Raw genomic sequence first — 24,800 nt, 5'->3', positions numbered from 1 at the left:
TCAAAGTGTTGGCATTACAGGTGTGAGCCACCATGCCTGGCCCTTTTCATTATTTAAAAGACTTTTTGTTGCCTGGTGTGGTGGCTCATACCTGTAATCCCAGCACTTGGGCAGGCTGAGGCAGGTGGATCAGTTGAGGTCAGCCTGGACAACATGGTGAAACTGTGTCTCTACTAAAAATAAAAATAGGTGTGGCAACATGTGCCTGTAATCCCAGCTACTTGGGAGGCTGAGACAGAAGAATCACTTGAACCCTGAAAATGGACGTTGCAGTGAGCCGAGATTGTATCACTGGACTCCAGCCTAGATGATAGAGCGAGACTCCGTCTCGAAAAACAAAAACAAAAAACGTTTCGCTACGGACATTTCACACATGTTCAGAAGCAGAGATGATGATACAGTGAACTCCCGTGTGCCCACCCATCCAGCTTCAGTGACTAGGGCAGTTCATGTTCAGCCACAACTTCACCATCTCCTTCCTCTCCCACTGGATTATTTGGAAGCAAATCCTAGGCATTAACATGGTTTCATCTATAAATATTTCAGTAGCTTGAAATGGTAAGGCTTTTGAAAAACTACTAGTTTTGCCTTTACAGAAAAAGATTCATTGAGAATGTATTCTTTTGTGTCTGCCATTTTTCACTCAACATGTTTGTGAAATTCATTAATTGCACACATCAGTATTTCATTTTTTATTGCTGTGTATTATTCTGAATATTAACACAGAAACGTTAAGATTCCTTAAACATATAATCACATAACTACTTGGCCACCTGAATATACTGGCACAACTTTTTAGATACCAGTATTCAGATTTCCCTAGTTGTTTTATGCATTTCAGGTTTCATTTGTTTGGAAGCAGTTCAAATCGGGGTAAAATAATACTTCCAGTGTTTTAAAGATGGCATCTTTCTGTTCAGAGAATACATATTAAGAGAGCTTTAGGTAATAACAGCCATTTCTTTATTTGTTGGAAGTGGCTGGACTTTTGGTCAAGCAATATAATGTGTGTAGGAATGAAATTTTCTGAAGAAGATGGCTGGGTCTCCTGTCTCACTCTGAGTTAGGTCTAACATGTGCCCTCAAGGCTGGGCTGACATTGTCTTGAACCTAACTTGTCCTTTCTCCTGCACTACAGAATTCTGCCTTCTCCAAGGGAAGGAAAGTGGCTTCGAGAACAAGAGGAGAATTGACTCTGTCTACCTGGACCCCCTGGCCTTTCGAGAGTTTGCATTCATAGACATGCCAGATGCTGGGCATGGGATATCTTCCCAGGATGGGCCATTAAGTGTTTTAAAGCAAGGTAATGCAGGCAGGGCAGGCATAGGAAGTTGAGGGCCAACTGAGCCCTGTATCCCAAGAGGTGGTGTGGCCTTCGGCACCAGTGACCCCTCAGTGACTCATGGAAAACCTATGAGAAGAGGTGATGCTGCCGAGGCCCAGTCCACTCAGCAGGACTCACCGCGGTTGGATCTTAGGGAGCCCCAGGTTGTGGGTGCTGTATTTTGGGAACGGTGGGGAGAATAAGCCTCCATGGGGCAGGGGTCAGAGACTAAGGAGTGAGGCAGTCAGGGGCTTGGCATTTTTCTTTCATTGTAAGCACAGAAGCCCTTTTGACTACTAAGAATAGCTCATCAGTCATGAGGATGGAGAACCCAAGTTTTGCATCTGTTTCGTTATATTCTGGGCTTCATTGCCAAGACAAGCAATGCTTTATCAGCCTTGCAAAATGCCCTCTTGGAGGCTCTTTATCCATATGGCAGGGGCCACATGGTGCCCAAGAGGAAGAGGGGCCATGCCCAGGATGTGCCTGTAGCAATTCCTTTTGCTCCTCACAGCATACTGTGCTTTAAAGAGCTTATTTTGTGTGTGTGTGTGTGTGTGTGTGTGTGTGTGTGTGTGTGTGTGTGTGTGTCTCTCTCTCTCTCTCTCTCTCTCTCTTTCCCCTCACCCTTTGGTTATTGAAAAATATGCAGGGTGTCGTGTAATTTGATGTTTATTTCTGAGTTCCATGACTGACTGCAGCTGGGAATTTCCGTGAAAGAACTGATGACTGGTTAGCTATAAAAAGCAGGAGTTGTGGTGGGACGTCGTGAGATGCGCATCGCGGGTCATGAGACTTGGGTGTGCTTTGTTTTCACAGCGACCGCGCTCCTGGAGAGGAATTTCCATCCCTTTGTGGAGCTGCCAGAGCCACAACAGACAGCTCTGAGCGACATCTTCCAGGCGGTCCTGTTTGATGATGAACTACTCATGGTCCTGGAACCAGTGGTGAGACCTGAGACGTCTCAAGGCAGTCAGTGTTTTCTAGGGTCTCCTGGAACAGGAGGCAGGCCAGACCTCCTGGGGCAAGGCTTTGAGGCAGGATGGAATTGTGTTAAAGGTTTCCCCACCTCTTTTTCACTCTACCACTGTCTCTTTTCTTTCTGACTCTTGGGTCCTGGGTTTTCTAAGTGCAGACAAGTAGGTGGCATCAGGGGCAGAGGGAAGTGGTAGTTTCCTAGGGCTGCCTCAACAAATTACCACAAACCTGAGGGCTTAAAAAACCAAAAATTTATTTTCTCATAGTTTTGGAGGCCAGAAGTCCAAAATCTAGGTGGCTGTAGGGCCACGCTCCCTGCAGAGGATCTAGGAGAGAATTCTGCCTTGTCTCCTCCAGCTGCCAACAGCTCCTCGTGCTCCTTGGCTTGTGGCAGCAGCACTCCAGCCTCTGCTCCACATGGGCTTCCCCTCTGTGTCTCTGCGTCTCTTCCTTTACTGTCTCTTATAAAGAGACCATCATTGGGTTTGGGCGCAGCTGGATCTAGGATGGTCTCATTTTGATTTCCTTACTTTACATCTGCAAAGATGAAGGTCACATTCCTGGGTTCCAGGTGACACACGTGTTGGGAGGCTACTATGCAGACTAATGCAAGGGGGCCGTGTGGCAGAATCTAGCAAGTCAACCTGTTCCATTCAGAAGAGAAACAAATAGGCTTTGCATTCTTCTGTTTTGCAGCAGCAGGATTTCCTGGGGAGGTCAAGTTCCATAGCTCTTAGTTGTGAAAACGGTGAGCCGCACAAGCTGCCAACCCTCCCGCCACCCAGATTGTGTGTCCTCCTTCCCTGACGGCTGAGGCTTTATAAGCCTGATTTTGACTATAGTTTTGTTTTCTGTTCTTTTGTTTTTCTATTATATCATGCAGTGAGTTTGAATAACTGATTCAATGCTTCATGGTTTCCAGGGAAGTGCTCATATTATTTTTCCCTCTTGAAATTAGATTGTACTGAAAGAGCCTGGGTGTCAGTGATGGAACCTGTTATTGAAATAGTCCCACAGCCCAGGACATGTGCATTCTAGCTCAGCCCCAGGGAGAACACAGTGTTTCAAAAAGCCCATTGACTTCTACTTCCGAAAATAACTTCTTCCAAGAGGAAAATGTCAGGCCAGCACCCTGTGGAGAGAGCCTCAGCTGCCTTGTCAGATGCTGGAGAAGCAAGCTGCCCGGATGGGGACGGGGGTGGGGTCAGGCTGTCAGATGACTGGATCTGGACACCAAGGCTGTGGGTGGTGCAGAATTGGCGGGTTGGTCCAACCTGGCTCTCGAGCAGGGTCACCTCACTCCACAGCGGGCCCTGGGGGACAGACACAGCTGCCCAGTGCGCGGTGGGAACATGGCTGGGGGCTGGAGCACCAAGTTTAACACTTGAGAACCAAGACGGGATGATGCCTGTACATCACCCTCCCCAGTTCTGTGTATAACCACCTGTTGTTTCTGGTCCCTGGCCCTGCCCGACAGACCCTGCCCTGCCCTGGAAGGTTCTATGCCACAGTTCCAGCGAGTACGTCCCCCACCCTCATGGGCCAGGGTCAGCTTACTGTCCCTTCAGTGAAATGTAGCCCCATGGATTAGCAATTTCTGAACGTAGAAAAAAGCTGTGTGTAGTGTTTTCCTTAAGGGAAGGGCAAGGGCCTGGGCTTGCGTGTCTGGTGAGGTGAGGCCCAGGCTGTGGCGCTTGACTACAACTGTGTCTTGACCATCCCCCTTCTTCTCCCTGCCCTACAGTGTGATGACCTGGTCAGCGGCCTCTCGCCCCAACTGGTGTTCGTGGAGCTGATGCCCCGGCAGCAGCAGGACCTCATGGCCTTCCTGCAACTGGTGGGGTGCAGCTTACAGGGTGGGTGTCCAGGCCCTGAGGATGCGGGCAGCAAGCGGCTCTTTACAATGGCCTACTTCTTGGTCAGTGCCCTCGCAGGTAAGGAGAAAAGAAAAGGAAATGGTTGCTGCCACTTTAAAACTGCTTTGCCTACTGTCTATGCTTCTGGGGACATGCAGACGGTAACTGTGGAAGATTTGGTACATACAGGTCCCTCCCTTTTGGAACAGGAAGGGTAAGAGGTGGAAGGCTGATGGGAAACCACAGATTTGAGAGTGAAGGAGGCCTTTCCGTCCAGCACAAGCTTCCCACTCTCACGAAGGGCCACAGCAGGTGCCCCGTTGCCAGCAAAAGCAAGCATCTCCCCGACAGCCTGTGATTCACATGGGAGCCCTGGCAGAGCTGAGTGGCAGCGACTTTCATTTGGCAAGTGGTCTACCCCCGCCTTTCAGTCCTTCTGATCTTCTTTGCAAACTTTTTATTCCCCACCCTGCAAGCCCCTGTCTGGGGCAAGGGGGCCCCAGAGAGTATCCAACCATCTAAGGTACAAGGCGGGGAGGCAGAGCTGTGGCTGGGCCCAGTTCCACAGCTTCTTCACTGGTCCTGAAATGGCCTCCCAGCGGAGTGGCCATCCAGTTACTGTGGAGCAGTCTCTGTCACCTCTGTACCACTCCCATTTGGAACTCACCATGCCAGAGCGCCTGTCAGAGATGGGCATCCTTCACGAGGAAGCTGGGCTTCCCGATACCTCTCAGAAAAGCCAGCTGTGGCAAATCAGTCCCCACAGGTTCCCTGTGTGGTGATATTAGTCAAGACACTTAGTTTCTGATACATTCAGGGTTCCTCCCCGGCATCACATAGAAACAGACCCAGTAAGCTTTAGTGTTTAAACAATCTGAGAAAATGCCTCTCCCAACTCTACGTGCTGATAAATATATGCTGTCTTGTTCCAACTCATGGATAAAAGTTTTGACAGGTAAGCTGGAACAGGACATAAGATAGAGCCCTGTGGAACTCCAGTAGAAACTTTTTCCCAGTGTTAACATCAGAGCATGAGAGTCTTTCCGTATAGGCATTCTGTCAGGAGCTAATACACAGGCCAGAGTTCTCCAACTTGTGAGACACCTTTTCCTCAAATACCCCATTACTTCAGCATTTCTGTCAGTAGGCTAGATGAGTGATATCAAATAGGTAACACAGGGCCAGCATCTTGAATGCACCACAGTCGTCTTCTCCCTGAGCCTAGACACAGCATCAAATTCTCTGCAATTGGCTGGGGGTGGTGGCCTACATCTGTGATCCTAGTGCTTTGGGAGGCGGAGGTGGGACGATCACTTGAGTCCAGGAGTTCAAGACCAGCCTAGGCAACCTTGCAAGACCTCATCTGTACAAAAAATAAATTAGCCAGGCATGGTGGTGTGTACTTGTAGTCCCAGCTACGTAAGAGGCTGTGGAGAATCGTTTGAACTCAGGAATTCAAGGCTGCAGTGAACTTTGATCATGCCACTGCAGTCCAGCTTGGATGACAGAGTAAAATCCTGTCTCTGAAAAAAAGAAAAAATCTCTCCAAGCTTGCACACAGGCAGCAGGCCACTCACAGTTGACACATGATGTGAAACTGACTTGCTGTTTCTGATTTGGAAGCTTAGAAGTAGTGAAATCTTGAGACTGCCAGCTGCACCTAAAGTTTTCAACCAATCCCGCCCTTCTTTATTTTTCTGAACTGTGATCTCATTTGTATGTCAGTCCCAGTGGAGGCCAGGCTGGCGTAAAGCCCTTCTATTTGTGCTCTTGATAATCCTCAGCCCTTCTGAGTTGATTTTGTTTCCTCTTAGACAGTATAATCTTCTCTCCTTAGAATCGGGGGAAAAGTGCTTGGAATAGAAAATGGGGTCTTTTTAGGTCCTCACACTAGTTTTTGGTTTTCTAATAGCTGTTTTCAGCACTTCAGTCCCACATGTGACCTGTCTCCTGGGACATTTCCTCCACCACCTTGTAACCTTAAGCAAGTCCCAAGCTCTGAACTCCTTAGATTCCATTAGTAAAATAGAATTGGCATATGGAAGAGCAATCAAAATAATTCTTTTCAGTTCAAGAAACATTTAACAAGCTTATACCATGTTGTAGGCACTGCTAGGTACTGAGGTAGGAGAAAATATCAAGTCCTGGCCCTCCAATAAATCAGTCAAGTAGTAAAATTAGTGGGTAAGCTCAGTAACTTAGATGCTGTCCTTTCATTTCTGTGTCTGTGGCAACTAGTATATCATGTTCAAGATAGCAGCTAAATGAGTAATATGGGACTCGGGAATTTCCAAGAATAAGGGATGAGGATTATGGTTTCCTGGCACCCAGGAGCCACCCTGGAAAGTGAAGGCAGGACAGCAATAGCAGATGAGATGGCTGTGGACAGGGGCTCAGCTGGATACGCTAGGCCACTTATACTGAGTCTTCCTGCGTCGGGGGTAAGAGCCTACTTGAGAAGCTGTAGATCTTCTCCAGACAAATGCACATACATTCAAATATCACATCAGGTTCTCTGGCAGGATCATCCTCCTGCGTGCTGCCCCCACCCCCTTAACACCCTACACCCTCTCTTGGGAATGAGCAGTTCTCTGTTGCACTCTCTGGGTCACACCTTAGCAACACACTGCCTTTCACAAATAAGGCTGCTAAAGCATGGCAGGAGCAACTCAGTTCCTCAGCAGTCCCTCGGCTACCTGATTGAGCAGGTGACTCATTTTTGCCTCACTGTGGTCCTTTTAGGAATTGTATCTGGTTTTCCCTGGTTGGTGTTTAATATCCACTTTGAACAACACTGACCTGGCTTTCCTTTCCCCGGGGCTTGGCAAGGGCCTTTCTGGTGCAGCCCCTGCCCTGGCACAGCTCTGCTCCAATGTCTCTCTGCTGTTGCTGCCCTTGGCCTCAGGCCACACTGCATTGATCAAGCTAAACAGCATTTTCCTCCCCAAAATGATTAGTGACATAGTATATTATAGTTTACATAATTGGACATATGCAAAAAAGAAAACAACTATGGCAAATGAGGAAACTGAGGTTCAGAGAGGTATGCCTAAGGCTGCAGCCTTAATGTGTGGAGGGGCTCAAATGTCACTCTCTGTCACCAGATTGCAGGGTCTACTTTTCCACACTGATTCTTTCCCCCTGGAGTCTGTGCATTTCTTTCCATTTGGTAAGCTGATTATGAAGGAGTATCCTCTGGTGGAATGCAGAGCTGGCAGCTGGGTTCCTACATCTGTCTTCTCCAAGGTCTTTTCTGCCCATTTAGCACCATTCACTCAACTGCTGAATACCTCCCCTGCCTGGCTGGCGGGAAAGTACTAAAATATAAGTTAGGTGCCAACAGAGGCTGGCTCTGTTCTCATGGACTTGTTTTTATGGACGGTGACTGTGACTTTTGTCTCCTGTAGAAATGCCAGATAATGCAGCAGCTCTGCTGGGCACGTGCTACAAACTCCAGATCATTCCCACACTGTGCCACTTGGTAAGTAACCTCCCAGATGGGACCTTAGAATGGATAGGAATGGGGAAATGATGAGGGGGTAAACATCCCACAGCTGATAAAACACCTCTAGGACTTCTCGTCCCCAACAGCTCTTCAAGGTAGATTAAGTAAGTACTGTTATTAACTCCACTTTTATACACATCCCACCCCATGGGAAGACTGAGACCCAGAGGGACATGATTTGTCCACACTACTTGTTAGCAGGGCCAGGACTCCATCCTTGTCTTCAGACTCTAAATCTTTTACTTTTTCCATTGGAGATAATTTTGGCCAAGGCTTGGTGTTACATTGCAAGAAAGGGACCTGACACCATGTTATTTGCAGTGGCAGTTCTGTGCTGAGACTGGCTTGATTTAGCTCTGCAGCAGATTCGCCAGGAAGGTATCCAAAACTGATTTGTCCCAGGGAGCGACAGATTCTTTAATCCTCTTTTAGAAATATCATTAGCTTGGTGCCCTCTGGAAATGTCACTGTAAGAGGAAGAGTCAGGTAACGATGAGCTTGGCCTTTGAGAGTCAAGGTTAAGCTTTTCCTTTTTAAATTATAGCTTGGGCCATTAGAGTGAAGAACCACCAAGAGATTGACCTGAAACCATCCTGATGGGGCAGCCAGTTTTATGTAGCTTCCGCAGGTGCTGCTCAGCCTGGGGCAGAGGAGCTGAGCACACATGGTCTGATTATTGTAAGGCCTCATTACTAAAGTCCAAGGCCCAAGCTCTCTCAGAGCTCTGTTCTCAGATTTGGAAAGCAGGTATTGGGATAGAAGACTGCCTAGATAGGACCCTGACATTTGGTATACATCTACTCTGGGGACTCTGTGCAATGTGGTTGGTGCCTTAACGCACAGCAAAGACATTAGAAGACCATGCAGCATGGCGTCATTCCAAGGAGCAGATCAGGTATCACTCACAACTAAAAGATTCCACAGGCCCAGAGGAACCTGCGTTCTTATACACTGACTGCAAAAATGGGACTTGAAAATGTGCCAGCATGTGTCCTGGGACAGCTGAGGGTAAAGGCTGGTGGCTCAGTCTGGTTATGGAAATAATACTTATTATTCTAATTGTATGCAATGATGAGCAAGACAGCAGCTCTGCTTTCAGATCTTAGCTCCTCTTGCAGCAACTGAGTGCTCAGCATTTACTAAGTTAGTCCTTCCCAAGTATTTACAGACTCGCCAACTGCAGCTGAAGCAGAGAAAAAGGAAAATCCTGCCAAGCTCATGTTATCTAACCCCTTCTCTGACAAACTCACTTAGCTGTTGTCCTCCTTGCTGATCAGCTCTAGGACCTTTGTGTTACCCAAAAGTTCTGCTCTGTTGGCGTTCTAAGAGCAGTAGCTAGAACCCATTTAGAGTTCAGAATGGAAGGAATTCTGCTTCTGCTCAAAACCGCACCACGGGCACTTGTTTTCCTTTCGGCAGCTGCTCAATGTAGAGACCTCCTTTTTCTGTAAAGACCTTCCTGGGGGGTCTTCACCTATCTCTCCTCAGATTTGCAAGAGCTGTATTTAAGACATCGAGGCACCTGCCTCCTGAAGGGATTTTAGCGTCATGTTTAAGGGATTTACTTAAAACAGGCCACAAAATCCATCTGCAGCCCTGTCTTGTCTAGTAGCCAGGGTAACTTTGAGAGGCTTTCTGAAGGGCTTTTGGGAGTACAGTGCCAGATACACTAACACATTTCCAGAACTGGTGAAAGAGCGTTAGAATCCATAGAGAATGTTAGCTTCACTGCACCACCCTTTGGGTCACTGTTTCCCCTTTATACCTGGAAATACCTATGGGCAAAGGGGCTGGTGGAGATTTAGAGGAGGAAGCTGGATGCTGTGCAGCTCTTCCCGGCCAGGCGGTAAGGACAGGGAGCCTGCCAGACTGCTGACAGTCTCCAGCCTGCACCAGTGGGGCTCCTCCTTAAATCACCAGGATGTGATGCTGTGCTTAAAAAGCAGGTCTAATCTACTCTCTAAAGCACAATCAATCGTTGGCAGTCTGAGCCTAATGGTAACACTATGAGTTGTATTTGGCGAATCTACAAGGTTCATGAGGCTGATTTTGGTAATAAACACAGAAGTACTTTTACATTCCAGTGAGTGCTACCCTTCAGTCACCTGGACAAGCTGCATGACTTTCAGCATCGTCACCACTACTTAGGACATTTCTGGAATTTTTTCTTTTGGATTCCCTTCAGATTTCTTAAAATTGAGGCATACTTTCTAGGCTTATTTCATTTTTAATTTAAAATTTTACTCCTGTATTAATCAGATCTTGAGTGCCTGTTTCAAAATGAAATCTACTGGCATATATGTAATTGCTTAAGATTTCTGAAAAAGTATTACAGGCACAGATCAAGACCCTAAAAACAAATCAAATATTTCAAGTATGTGTTGAGCTGGTAGAACTAGAGCGGTATCCAAAGTGACCTCTGTGAAGAACACAGTGAGTATCCGCATTGTAGGCAAGGCAAGTGGCGAGCATGACAGACAAGGTCCCTGGTCTCAGGAGCAGCTTAGGGTTTTAATAAGGTAAGCGGAGCAAACACTATCAAGCACATTAAGATTTAGGAAGTTTGTGGATACAACATAATGGAGTAACATAAGGCTGAGTTCTGGGGCTGGGAGTAGATAGATGGAAAGGGATTGTGAAAGGCCCTCCATGTGGCATTTCAGCTGATAACTGAGTGACAAGAAGGGGAGATCAATACCGAAATTTGGAAGAAGGGAGTAGCAAGGGAAAAGGCAGGAAGCATAATTAAACTATGGTACCTACCTTTGAGGAATTCATGCAAATATATAAGAAATTCTAGTATCATTAAAATAAAAACCAGACATACTATTTTATATGAGCAAGATACACTCTGACCTTTCTAATGTGCTGGACTTAATGGGACTAGTAGAAAGAGTTCAGAGTAGACATTCAGACAGTGGACACTAGGCAAATTTAACAGAATCCAGCCTGAGGTCCTTCCCTGGATCAAATATATTGTATGTTATACCTCAAGGGTTTTCCTGCTCTATTTGGGGAATTTTTAAAATGACATAGTGGGCCAGTCATGATGGCTTACAACTGTAATCTCAGCACTTGGGGAGTCTGAGGCCGGTCGATCACGAGGTACAGAGTTTGAGACCAGCCTGGCCAATATTGTGAAACCCTGTCTCTACGAAAAACATAAAACTTAGCTGGGTGTGGTGGTATGAACCTGTAGTCCCAGCTACTTGGGAGGCTTCGGCAAAAGAATCACTTGAACCTGGGAGGTAGAGGTTGCAGTGATCCAAGATTGCACCACTGCACTCCAGCCTGGGCTACAGAGCGCGACTCTGTTTCAGTAACAACAAAAAAAAGGACATAGATTTTTTTTCCTCCCAGAATTACCTAGAAGTGCATTACTGTCCACAATGTAGATTTTTAAAGTGAATTTGTTATTTCAGCTTCGTGCTCTGTCTGATGATGGAGTATCTGATCTTGAAGACCCAACTTTGGCTCCCCTGAAAGATACAGAAAGGTTTGGGATCGTGCAGCGCTTGTTTGCCTCAGCTGACATTAGCCTGGAGAGACTGAAGTCATCTGTGAAAGCCGTCATTCTGAAGGACTCTAAAATCTTCCCACTGCTGCTCTGTATAACCCTGAATGGACTCTGTGCTTTAGGCAGAGAACATTCATGATGTCACATATGAACTGTAAGTACATGTTATTGGCCAAAGCTGAGTATTTTTCAGAATTATTAGAGGTCAGACGCATGTTAAAAGTTGACCAATAAAACAAATTTACAAAACAGTTTAAGAAGTGATGACATTTTGCATTATAAATGACCTCATTTTTAGCCACCAGGTACTCTTTAAACAGTTTTTCTTATCAGAGGCCCTCCTGCGCTGGTAACCCAGCATCTGATTTAGTTAGGTTCCGGCACCAAAGAGCTGGGAGGGAGAGCTGGGAGGGCTGAGAATTCTTAGCATCCATTCAGACTTTTTTTCTGCCCAGTAATATGTTCATCTGTCACTTGCATTCCACTTTCTTTTTGATATACAGAAAGAGTTCACTCTTTAATCAAAAGTTCTTTTTACATTGTGAATGCTGTGGGAAGGCAATTTCTCTGCACACAAGAGGCTACGTTTTAGATGTGCTGGTATGTTACTTGATGATGGAAAATGAATTGTAAATGCTCTTTAAGAGTATATTCCTCTGCTAACCAAAATCATACTTTAAAAAATCTAATAGCAACCCATCCCTGCCTGGGACCCTAGCTATATGCATTTATTTGACCTTGCCATGCTTTGGTGAACATACTAATTCTATGTCTGGCACATGCTGATTTCCTATGTATTCTGGGTATTCTATTAAAGGAAACTTTGAACTTTGTCTGTTTTGCTTTTGATTCTGTTTGTTTTGATGTCCTTCTATAAACAGCTTGGACTGGCTCCCTCTGTCCATGGACAGGATCTGAGCCTCTGGGGATGAGGGGTAGCAGTTGCTGGAAACATGTAATCACCTATTCTTTTTTCCTTGCAACATCACCCACTTATTCCCTTTCTTCCCTTCAGATTTTAATGAATGTTAACAAGGAAGAATAAAGGAAATAACCCTTTCATCACCGCTATTAAAAATAAAACTCTTCATGGAAATGCTTATAGAGGCTATAAAGTGGCAACCGCTATAAAGAAATGTCTTATATACAAACTGGAAAGGAATATGCAAAAGTGAAAGCAGTTGTGTTAAAATGGTGGCCCTCTACCTACCTTTTGTCCGGTTTTCTAAGTACAGCTAAATTACAAACAGAAGATGTAATATGAATCTACTTACGTAAAAAGATGGATGTATACATGTTATCAATATGCACGAAAATTTTCATTTAAAGAGTTTACATGAAATCTAACAGTGGCTCCTTTAGGGAGAGAGTGACTTAGAGGTTAGGAGAAGAGGCAGAGAAGATTTTTTATCTTTCTATTCCTGATAGAATTCTGTATGTCTTATCCTCCAAATCAAAAACCAGATGAAAATAAAAAACTTAAGATTGAAAGATGCCATCCCAGCAAGCACCAAAAGTCCGGGTTACATCACACAGTAATCTCGGGGATCTCGCTGTTGCACAACTGCTCTAAGACCAGCCAGTTGACATGCTGGATTGTTTTAAGAACTAGCTATTAAAAAGAAGGTAGCTTTATGCTACTACAGTTGTTCCCAGCCTCCAGTTACTACCAGGCATCTTGGCAGACACCTGTAGAGATGTGGGCGTGGCAGGGCTAGGTGTGCTTACAGCGAGATGGAATTGGGCCTCCAAAGGTTTCTTCTAACTAGATATCTCCAACTTCCTCATTAAATCTTTAAAAAGTGCCACTGTTCACTGACACCGAAACCAACTGCAACAAAAGCAAAAATTGACAAGTGGGATCTAATTAAGAGCTGCTCCACAGCAAAAGAAACCATTAACAGAATAAAGAACCTACAGAATGGGAGAAAATATTTGCAGACTATGCATCTGACAAAGGTCTAATACTCAGCATCTATAAGGAACTTAATTTTACAAGAGAAAAGCAAGCTCCCTTCATTAAAAAGTGGGCAAAGGACACAAACAGACACTTCTCAAAAGACATGCGTGTGGCCAAGCAGCATACGTAGAATAGCTCAATATCACTAATGATTAGAGAAATGCAAATCAAAACCACAATGAGATACCGTCTCACATCAGTCAGAATGGCTATTAAAAAGTCAAAAACTATCAGATGCTGGTAAGGTTGCAGCACTCCTGTTGGTAGGAGTGTGTATTAGTTCAACCGCTACGGAAAGCAGTATGAGATTCATCAAAGAGCTAAAAGCAGAACTACCATTTGACCCAGCAATCCCATTACTGGGTATATACCCAGAGAAATATAAATCATTCTACCATAAAGACGTGCATGCAAATGTTCCCTGCAGCACTATTCACAATAGCAAAGACATTGAATCAACCTAAATGCCTGTCAATGACAGACTGGGTAAAAAAAAATGTAATATATATATATATATATATATATATATACATACACCATGAAATACTATGCAGCCATAAAAAATGAGATATTTTTTACAAGAATATGGATGGAGCTGGAGGCCATTATCCTTAGCAAACTAATGCAAAAACAGAAAACCAAATACTGCATGTTCACACTTGTAAGTGGGTCTATTTGGGGAGGGTGGGAGGAGGGAGAGGAGCAGAAAGGATTAACTTTTGGGTACTGAGCTCAGTACCTGGATGATAAAATAACATGTACAATAAACCTCTGTGACAAGTTTACCTGTGTAACAAAACCTTCACATGTATCCCCAAACCTAAAAGTTAAAAAAAGCAAACCGTAAAATTACCAAAGCTAATCAGATAGTCTCCGTTATCTCTAAACCTTAGTTCTACCTATACATGAAACACATTTTTCTAAGAGTAAATATTTATTTCTTTATATATACAAAAATATCTTACCAGGAGTATGTAATCTCATGGATTAGACATTTCAATTATTTTTGTTTTGGACAGCACATGGAATTATGTGAAAAGGTTTATAGGGTCAGTTTCTGAAAAATCAATACTTAATTGTACTGCAGGAAAATTTTATTTATACAACAACAGCAATAATGTTTCTTTTATACAGAAACCAGTTATACAATTACCTGGAAAGCAGTAGCAATTAGTTTTTATTTTTAAACTTCTTAATCAGAAACTTAATCAGCTTGTTCAGCTTTGATTTTCAGATTGCTAACAAGCATTCTGCCCTCCTTTTTAAAAATTCTCTTCTACAGTCACTTCAAAGACTAGAGGTTAAAAAAAGCATGCATCTGTGTTCAAAGAAAAGATTTACCAAAATGAACTGGCGGGGGTGGAGGAGGAATAACAAATTCCCACAGCAAGGTTTCACCTCAAATACTCATCATAGGCTCTAACAGAGCTCAACATAACATGGAGAAGTTGCACTTGTTGCTCAAAGCTAGTGCTCATTCTTTTACAACACTGTCCAAGATACTACTTCTTTTTAAAGAAAAAATCAATGTTACTGAAGAAACAGGAGCCAGTCAGCAGTTCTTTTTAAAAGAGGATACAGAGACATAAGAAATATTTATGTTGCATTTCAAATACAGATGTAGCTAAGCTTATGGCTGAAATCTGATTCTACCTGAAACGATGGAGGCATTTCTCATTTGGACCATGTTTACCAGGACAAGCCTCATGCTTTAAAGCAATGTTACTTACACTACTGTCCACCTCTGCTATTCAAGGGTAAGATGAAAACCACATATATCTGGTAATGACTTCTGATTTAACATTGGTAATTTACAGCTGATGAGTTTCTACATACATCAGATGAGTATACTTTTTTCCTGTTTAAGGCTTCCTCCAAGCTCCCAGGACACTTTGATAGGAGGAGAGCCAAATTTCATATATGGCCTGTCACATTTATACCTGTTCCTACCGCTGGCTTGCTGTTGGCTGAAGTACAATAAAGACAGCTATTTCTAGTTTTAAGACCTTTTTGGCTTCTGTTCTGTGTTAGCAATACCACCTATTTCATGGGATTCAAAAACAGTTGTTTTACAAGCAGTAAATCACTCAATCTTCTGATTTTATAAGGGGCATTTACTTTAACTAAAGATGTGTTCATTCTATTTAAAGAGCCAGGAGGGGAAAAATGAAAGGAAGAGAACTATCCCTTCTGACCAACTTTTGTATGTGACAATAAGTCAAATTTATCACACCACTCCCTTATTAGCCAATGACTGAGAAGCAATTAGAAAGTAATAACTAAAGTGGATTAATATCTGGATTTTGAGGTTCACTAACTAGACCTTACTGTGAATGTTTCTTTCTATAAAGAAATAGAGGCTTTTTAAAATTAATGGTATGGGTCAAAAAAAAAAAAAAAAAAAAAAAAATAGGCCTGCAGTGATTTCAGACATAAGGACAATAAAGTAGGGCAGTTTTTCGGGGCAAAGCTCAGAGTCTTCTGGTGTAACCAAGTACTGGATTGCTTGCTTACATTTTGTTTGATTTGTGAGTGATCTGCTTGGCGGCACAGATCTGCTGAGGGTTTGGCTTTAATATGGGATCATAAGCTAAAAGGGACTTCCTGATTAGGACTAAGAAAGCAGAACAGACCCTCTCTCTTCTGGCTGAAACTGTATCTTTGGGGTTATTTTAAAACTGGAAGAATTCCTGAGTGGTATTCACCATTCACTACATTACTTTAGAAAAAGGTACACTTTGAAATAAAAGAGAACAGATAAAGTAATTCAATAAAGATTTTTCAGTTCAGCATTTGCCACATCACAGTTACAAATTTAAGGCGAAGACAAATATTAACTTAGCCTCACTTAACAAGTAGAATAGTAATGATAAATGGAAATATAAATTTCATCAAAGATCACACAGACATCAGAATTAGCATCTTGGCCAGTACCCTGTCTTTAATTTTATCACTAGAGAATACTTCTTTTTTAAAGTACTGCAGTGTATTCCCAAAGTGGTGTGAACCATGCTTCTTACTTTAGAAATATCATTCTTTCACCGTTTAGTATATTAAGGACTCATGATACGCATTTGAATTTGTATATTTTTCAAAAAACATTCCAAGAACACAGAATGTAGCATGATGAATTATGAAAAATATTTTTTAAAGACCATAAATTGCAAAGGGCTAGAACAAAAATGCAATTTAAAAATAACCTTACCTTAAAAAAATTACAGAACTGTCGTCTTCCTCAGGTACATACCTGCATAAAAACTGACAGATGCTGAATTATTATTCAAATGTATTCTTAAATTTTGTGAGTATTCATTTGTATTATATACTATAATTCCATTATTTAAAAGAATGATTTCTCCCAGAACTCTAGATACATTACAGATGTTATTACAGGAATTCTCACAGCAAACCTCTTGAAATAAGACAAAGGCAGGTACCATAATCTCAGCCCAAATCATATTACAGATTCATTCCAAAGTTTTAGAATTTCCCAAGAGGTTTCTATCCAGAACCCTCCCCTTTTTCCTTAAGAAAATTAAATTATGATAATCACTACTTTCTGAGCTTAACTTCTCATATTTTTCAAAAAGATTATCAGCTTCAAGGTGGAACCAGAGCCTTTTAAAATAAACTAAAAAAATTTTCAGAATGTTTAAGAAATGAGAGTAATTTAAAATTTTAGAATGCTAGTTAAAATTACATGAACGAATACATTCAGTTTTATATCCATGTATTTTGGGAGAATTTTACATATTATACACAGAGCTGTATATATATATGTATATATATACACACATACATAATATATGGCAACTCAAACATTTAAAAAATGAACTATGTACATAAAACTTCAGGATTGCCTTTTTCATGTTTAGTTAAGGTTCACTGATAACGAAATTATTGGCTGTCTAGCATCTGATTTCTGGATAATGGAGTGCTGTTTCAGAAGTTATAAAAGTAAAATGTAAGTAGATTATTATTTTGAGCAATTTGCAAAATTTTTATCTTTAGTTTGCCAATTTAAAATAATTTTACCTAACTCTATGGCTATCCACCTTGAAAATCAACTCCAATCACTGGGATCGTGACACTTCTTATACATAAAAATAAGTACCATTTAATAATTTTTAAAGCAAGGATCATTTTTTATTGTCATTGGGATATTATGGTCAAAGCAGTTAGTAACTGGACATAATCTATAATGTCACATGGTTGTATTTTATTGCTAACTTGGGATTTTATCTAAATTTGCCTTAATAATCTATTTGTTGCTTCAAAGGAAACTTCTTAAAGACAACTATAAATTTATTAGAGTCTAGAATCTAGGGATTAGGCTACTACTGCTCTAGGTATACTGGGTTTCTAACACAATTTCTATTTCAGAAAGCTATGTTCAGCAATTGTATAAAGTTAGCCAAAATAAACAAAGTCCTGATCTATTTGATATATGATATCCAAATATTACACAGAAATGGAGACTGTGTAATAAAGGCATGGCTGTAATGAAAGTGAAAATTCTACTTTCTAGGGCCATCACATTTATTTCTCTGTTACAGTTAAGTGACTTATCTAGGAACATCACCTCTATGGATATTTGTACATTTGAAAATGAAAATATATATATATAGTCTTAGGTTGTGTACAGCCATGCCCTGAGTGCTGAAATGTGGACACTCATCTGTCCACAAGGAACCCTCAGGCACATTAATGTGTTGGCACATCATGCTTCCCAAAAGCACATGAATGTGTATTTCAATCCTTACCAATTGCTCAACGTCACTCTAAGCCATTTTCTTTTATAATGCTAATTACCTCAGATCTTCCCAAAAGAGAAGTTCATATTTCCTTGATCACAGCTATACTCTCATTACCTAGGAAGAACCCGGAACCTTTGGAGCTTCTTGCCCCAGCAGAGCACTGCTTGTTCCTGCAGATTCATATGGGACTTGGGTTTCAAGTTCGATGATTCTTCATTGAGATACAATGAACTTATCCAAATATATTATTGTTAGCACTGGCATCTAGACTGAAACGAACTAAACTGCATCATTTCATTTTATATTAGGAGAAATCTAATGAGCATTAATTAAGTAGTTAATCATGAATACCATTTATAATAGAAATAATTCCTTTAAATATATTTTCTAAGTAATACATTTTATATCACATAAGGCTAGCAATATACATGATGTAAAAGTCATCTACTGTACCAAGATAATTGAAATATTTTGCAGATAAACTTCTTGTGCTGCTATAATTATCCCAAAGCTGTTTAAAGGGGCTCCATGCTGCGGCATGAAAGTACATTAGACAATACAGCACGATTCCTGAGACTGCAGAACTGAAATTTCTCTTAAAATTTCCAGTGTGTGTTGAAACACTAAGTCATAGGGCCTCACCTTGATACTGTGGCTTTGATTCATGTTGCTTTGAGAAGCCAATAATTTGGTGTAAATACATGTAATTTAAAAGCTTCCACAGTTATTAAAATAGTACAATCCATTTTGTTACCCATTTCCTGTCCAGGGACAAGAAATGTGAATTTGTGTTCTGGCCATGAAATCTACAGTTAGAAAAACCTATAGCTTTCCAACTTTAACAATATGACAACTTGGGTGTTTTATTTTATTGTGAAAAATATTTTAAACAATGTGTGAATACTGCTTTTTGTCATATATTTTCTTTTCCCTCAAAGTCCTCCCAGCTGGCATTCCATATGACAACTTTGGTGAAGGGAAAAACAAATTCAGCAGTCACGTGTCTGGCACCTAACACCAGACAAAGATAAACATCAATATTTAAGTACCTAAGCCTTTAAAGTATGAATAGTGTTTAATGGAAAGCTAGCAACAATATAGAATATGGTTACTGTAATTTAATAATGAACTGCATCTCTGAATATGTTTTACAAAGAATTTCTATTATCCAAGAATCCTAAAGGAAGATATTAACTGAGGTTTATGTGGGAATTTATGTAAGTCAATGCATCTAAAGGAGAACTTCTTTCCACAATCATTAAACAAAAAGTACACTTCTTGTCCAGGCGCAATGGCTCATGCCTGTAATCCCAGCACTTTGGGAGGCCAAGGTGGGTGGATCACTCGAGGTCAGGAGTTCCAAGACCAGCCTGGCCAACATGGTGAAACCCTGTCTCTACTAAAAATACAAAATTATCCGGGAATGGTGGTGCGCACCTGTAATCCCAGCTACTTGGGAGGCTGAGGCACAAGAATCTCATGAATCCAGGAGGTGGAGGCTGCAGAGAGCCAAGATCACACCATTGCACTCCAGCCTGGACAATGGAGAGAGACTCCATCTCAAAAAACAAAAAAGTACATTTCTTAACAGATATGTAAACAATATACAAAACATTATTTAATATATATTATATAATACATAAATACATATTATATAATGTATATATTTTGTGTGTATGTATACAAAATAGCTGACAATTATTTCCAAATTTTTTAAGTTGTTCAATGGATTTGGTTCTCAACACGACAGAACAGGCACCCTAAGGATCACATCACATTTCTAAAAGCACATTGATTATTCACAAAAACCTCCAACTGCAAACTTAGAGGCATCTTCAAACATAACAAAAATTTGCAGAGGCATGACACATTTGCTGAGCATGTTCTAATAAAAACACTGTTTAAAGTAGTAGGTTCCTTTTCTCAGTTAAAATTTTACATGTGAAAATAAATAAACTTTCTTCAAGTGTCATTTTGCTGTAAGGTTTTACAGGATAAGGCACTCTCTCAGTCTGCATGACCTTGCTTCCAGCCCCAGAGCTTATTGTGTACATGTTAAATTAGTTAGCATCAGCATATCACTGCAACAAATAAAAAGAAAAACTTCATAAGAGAGTGCAAGGTATTGCTCTTCAATTTTTCAGTAAAGATAGAAATGAAGAGACAAAACTAATGTATCTATTTAAATTAGAATGGATAGCCATACATCTCTGAAATAATGAAAATATGTAAACTGATCAGACTTTTGATATCAGATTTAGATGGTAGTAGACTATAACACGGACATTAAAATTCTGCTTATGTAAGAAATTTATAAGGAAGGTCAGTAACTATTTTCTTTTGATAAGACTAACCCTTCACTATTTGAATACTGAACTAAATGACAGCTTTACAAAACTATTTCAAGTAATATTCATTATCACAGTGAAAATGTGAGACCAATGTTAGAGTGAATGATTTGAAAATTCCTTTGATGAAAAAGGCAAGGGTACTAAATCAAAACATATACAAAATGCTTCAACGCATTTCTTTATGTGATATGAATAGAAAGATTATCCATACAAAGTTAGAAAAATTAAGGTAAATTATATATTAGTACACCTTCCCAATCACATTTTATATAAAAATTCAGAACAGTGTACTGTTATTTCAATCTACACCATAAAAATGCCTGGACTTGGCAGATATCTTCTATCTGTGATGTATTTTCTCAGTAGAAGGTTTATTTGTTGCAGTCACTTTTTAAAAGTTTAATTTCATTGTTAACCTTACTGAATCATCAGTAAACCCAGCTGATTGGGACCCACTGTGGTTCCATTCTCAGTTTCTCTATGGCAGTCTGTAGTTTTTCAAAGGCTTTGTCTAAATTGTCATTTATGATGATCAAATCAAAATAGTGATTGTATGCTCTCTGAATCCGTGCACTTTCATCCACTGTTTTCTTCAAGTCAGAGTCCTGTTGAAGAGTTTTAAAAGGAAATGTTTGTATTACAATGCATATTCACTTGCTCAAACTCCAACTAGAAGTGGATATAATAGGTTAGATATATTTCTTGTAATTCTGGTATTAATCTTCAAAATCTAATCCATAAAGAGTGTTAAAGATGACACTGCCATCTGTTCACGTCTTAGTCTTTCCAACACCACTCATGTTTACATTTATGAGTGTTTTGCATCTTCTGTTTCACTGACATTAGGATAAAGTTTCTAATGAAAAGACTATGAATCTACGGTAACAGAATTACTGCAGGTGACCGGTTTCCAGCTCAACTGTATCATCCTTTTCAAAAGATTTTTTTTATCTTATGGTCTAGGTACAGAAAATTATGGAACTCAATTTGCAGTGGTTGTTAAGATCAAAGCCAAATTTTCCATCTCTCTTTTAAGATAAGGTCAGAGAATCTTAGAAGTGTTTTTCGAAGATTAATCTTACATGCTGCCCATCCTCCACCAAAACACACACTCACATACTTTTATTTACGTTTTTGTCCAGACCCTGTTTATATTTCATAAAGTAGTTTTAGTCATTTTGAAATCATGTGGGGAATACATAAGCAATGGGTTTACCTAAGTAAGTAAAGCTTTTCGTAAGATGGTGTTTTGAATTTTACTGTACTTCTACATATTCTACAGATATTTATTGAGTTCCTATTAAGATATCTACTATGTTTCAGAATCAGTGGATATGACAGTGAATGAGACAGAGGATTTCTATCCTTTAGTGAAGGAAATAAAGAGGAAATAAACATAAAAAAAATTGCAAGTTATGATAATTACCATGAAGGAAACAAAACAGGCACAAAGCATTTTAAGACATCTACTTTAGATAAAGTGATTGGAAAGAGACTGAGTAGTAAATGACAGTTAAGCTGAGAACTAAATGAAAATAAGGAGATCAGCATCCAGGTAGAGCGAATAGCAGAGAAAAATCCAGAGGAAGGAAACAACCGTGGCATGTTTAAGGTACTGAAAGAAGACCAGAATGGGTGAAGGGCTGGGGAACAAGGGAGGTGATAAAGGACCCCTATGAGATGAAAAAACCCCAAGGAACAATGTGACATGACTTGAGTGGAAGCAGGGAGACTGATGGCAGGAATCCAGGTCAGAGAGAAGGTGATGGTGGTAACAGAGGAGATGAAAACGACACCAGAATGGAAATTTATTTTGGTGATACAATCATCAGGATTAGCTTTTTACATCATCCAGGACTTGAAAAGGGAGGAAAAGGAATGAGTCAAGAACTGCTTTTAGGTTTCTAACTTAGGTAAATGGGTGGCTGTGTAAGATGTAGAGTTGAGGGGTGAGGAGAGCATAATTTCTGTAGGAAACAAAGTGTGCTACTTTGTAATATGGTAAGCTTAAGATATCTGTGAGACATCCAAGTGGAGATATACAGCAGGTGACCGTTATAAAATCAGAGCTCTGAGGTCTGGGCTCACTGCATATAAATCATTAGCAGAACTATGGCATAAATGTAAATAATGTTGATGGAAGCACCCAAGAATGTTATTTGTGTAGAAAGTGTAGAGAGAGAACTGGATTCACCGCTAGACCTGAAGAACCCTAATACTTACACTTCAGCTAATACTGAGATTCCTAAATGAGTTTGAAACAACTAAAATATATTTGATTATAGATGGATAAACAAGCCACAATTCAACTTGAAAGCAATCCTTGCCAATTAAAGACATTAGCAATTTGATTTGTTAAAAAACAAAGCCTGTTAACAATAATGGAGTACCATATACCAGACAGATGGAACAGGAATAAAGATTCTCTCTCTGGCTACAGAGTGGTCTCCAGGATATAGTGGTATGGAAAAATGCAGATACATTTTGTATAGAAGCTACTGTTTGTGCATAGAGCAGAGGGAAGGCGGATACACAGGCACGCTTGCTTATATTAGAAACTAATATGGTAAAATGGCCACCAACAATGGCAGCCTATGCGGGTGGAAGGAAACAAAGTGTAGAGAGCACAGAAAAGCTAGATTTGTTTTAAGATTGATGTTGGAGTGGTACAAATGTTGTATAGAGTTATACAACAAAATTTAAATTCAAATTTAAAAAAGCAATTCTTTAAAATCAGAAGCAAAGTAAAACAAATAAACCTGTGTTTCAAGTTGGTGGTTTAACTATACAACAAGGAATTATTTCAGTGACTTTAAAAGAAAAGAATATCTAGTGGGGTATAAGTGAGAGATGAACGATAAGAACACATGGACACATGGCGGGAAATAATACACACTGGGGCCTGTCAGGGTAGGAGCATGGAGGAGGGAGATCATCAGGAAGAATAGCTAATAGATGCTGGGCTTAATACCTAGGTGATGGGTTGATCTGTGCCACAAACCAACACGGCACACATCTACCTATGTAACAAACCTGTACATCCCACACATGAACCCCAGAACTTAAAAGATGAAGGAAAAAAAAAGTCTAGTGAGATATATCCTAAGAACAATTAATAAAAGCCTGAAACTTAAAACTTTTCAATAATCATATTAATACAGATATTACTCAGAAATTACATGTGTACATGAACTTAGTTTATATTTACATACATGTAAGAGATGATGTTAGTATCATCAGGAACCAGGGTTTTCAGGATAAGAGGGGAAAAAGGCAAACAAGCCAAAAAAGTAAGAATAATGTAAAATTTCATTTGAAGCTATCAAACTGAACTAATGCTGTAAGTTTTCTAAAAAAAAAAAAAAAATATTTCCTACCTCTGGCTACTGAAAAGGTTTAAAAACAATGTCCAACTAAGTTTAATGTACACCGTTATTGACTGAATTATCTTTACATACTGTCTCCCACTAAAAAAAAACAAGGACTTCTAATGGCTGGTTCCAGGTCTGGAACGTAGAATAATCTGGAACATACTGTCATATGAGAAAGCAAGGAATCATCAAACACTACTAGAATTGTGTTAAAAAGACTCAGAAGCCAAGTTGAATAGACCCCCAGTAGCTGAAAACATAGCAATTTAGACATTAAAAAGAGTAACTTGAGCTAAATACACAGAGTGGAGTTACTTTAAGTGACTTTAAAACATAGTGACCTGACTGTATACTTAGTTGGATATACAATAAAGAGAGAAAGAACTAGGTGGGGGGTTTGGGGGTGTTCACAGTAACCATACTGGTGGTGGTTGTGTTGATATACTTATTCCCATAATGTTGTGTTTGTACTGTGGAATAAAGCAAATTAGCAATTACTTGATAGTCTAATTCCAACATTTCCAGTGTTTTTGAGAACTGGGATATTCAGGATAAGAGAAAGGAATTAGACATATAAAATAAAAATCCTGTAATCTTGAATTTGATTGGAAAATATCAGCATGAATTCATGATATATTTTCCTTCAAACATACAAAGAGAAAAGCATATATGCTACTGTCTACATAAAAAGGTCTAGCAAGAAGCAATGATCAACTCTCTGATAATGGGCACTGTTAGTATTATGGTCTTAAAACACCATTTACCCTAAAAGAAACCAAAGTGTCTTGGAAAAATGGCTGATTCCCGGCCTAGAATAGAAAATGTACAAGATGAGCCTGGAACATTTGTTCTACCAGATAGCAAGGAAGCTATCCAAGACTATCAGAGTCATGAAAAAAAAGGTCTCAAGGACCAACTAGAATAAGCTCCTATTGGTCAAAGATGGGACAATCTGAGCATCAATAAGAATAATCATCGCACAGAGTAAAGCACATCAAGTAAGTCTGAACTTACATGCTCATGAAACTAAAAACAAAGCCAACCGCAGCTGGTCGCCTGATGCCTATAGAGGCTCTTGGGCAATAAACTCATTATTCTGAAAGCTGACCCACAAAGGGACAGTATCAAACATGTATCCTGCCTTTCCTGTATGAACCATACCTCAGAAAAATCAACTACTT

At 40.4% G+C, this 24,800-nt stretch overlaps 2 protein-coding genes across 13 annotated transcripts in view; one reads left to right on the top strand and one right to left on the bottom strand.

Moving 5' to 3' along the window:
* GSDME (gasdermin E) overlaps positions 1-15,567 on the top strand; it is an 84,644-nt gene extending 69,077 nt beyond the window's left edge. For 6 of the 7 annotated variants that reach the window (XM_074379623.1, XM_003935135.4, XM_010345687.3 and 3 more), the window contains 5 exons: positions 1,139-1,303; positions 2,144-2,271; positions 4,047-4,236; positions 7,566-7,639; positions 11,086-12,013. In XM_074379623.1, coding sequence (XP_074235724.1) covers positions 1,139-1,303; positions 2,144-2,271; positions 4,047-4,236; positions 7,566-7,639; positions 11,086-11,319 — 791 coding nt within the window. In that variant the 3' untranslated portion in view covers positions 11,320-12,013. Of the gene's footprint in view, positions 1-1,138; positions 1,304-2,143; positions 2,272-4,046; positions 4,237-7,565; positions 7,640-11,085; positions 12,014-12,195 lie in introns of those variants that run through there. The other variant, XM_074379624.1, reaches the window with a different exon arrangement.
* A 331-nt stretch (positions 15,568-15,898) lies between these two features.
* The window catches only part of PALS2 (protein associated with LIN7 2, MAGUK p55 family member), a 119,103-nt gene continuing 110,201 nt past the window's right edge, over positions 15,899-24,800 (bottom strand). For all 6 annotated transcript variants that reach the window (XM_039473021.2, XM_039473020.2, XM_039473022.2 and 3 more), the window contains one exon: positions 15,899-20,853. In XM_039473021.2, the coding sequence (XP_039328955.1) occupies positions 20,677-20,853 (177 nt within the window). In that variant the 3' untranslated portion in view covers positions 15,899-20,676. The remainder of the gene's footprint in view (positions 20,854-24,800) is intronic.

This window comes from Saimiri boliviensis, chromosome 10, assembly GCF_048565385.1.
Source record: "Saimiri boliviensis isolate mSaiBol1 chromosome 10, mSaiBol1.pri, whole genome shotgun sequence".
Classification (NCBI taxonomy): Eukaryota; Metazoa; Chordata; class Mammalia; order Primates; family Cebidae; genus Saimiri; species Saimiri boliviensis.
The sequence above is the reverse complement of the archived record's forward strand: the minus strand, read 5'-3'. Positions and strand labels throughout refer to the sequence as shown.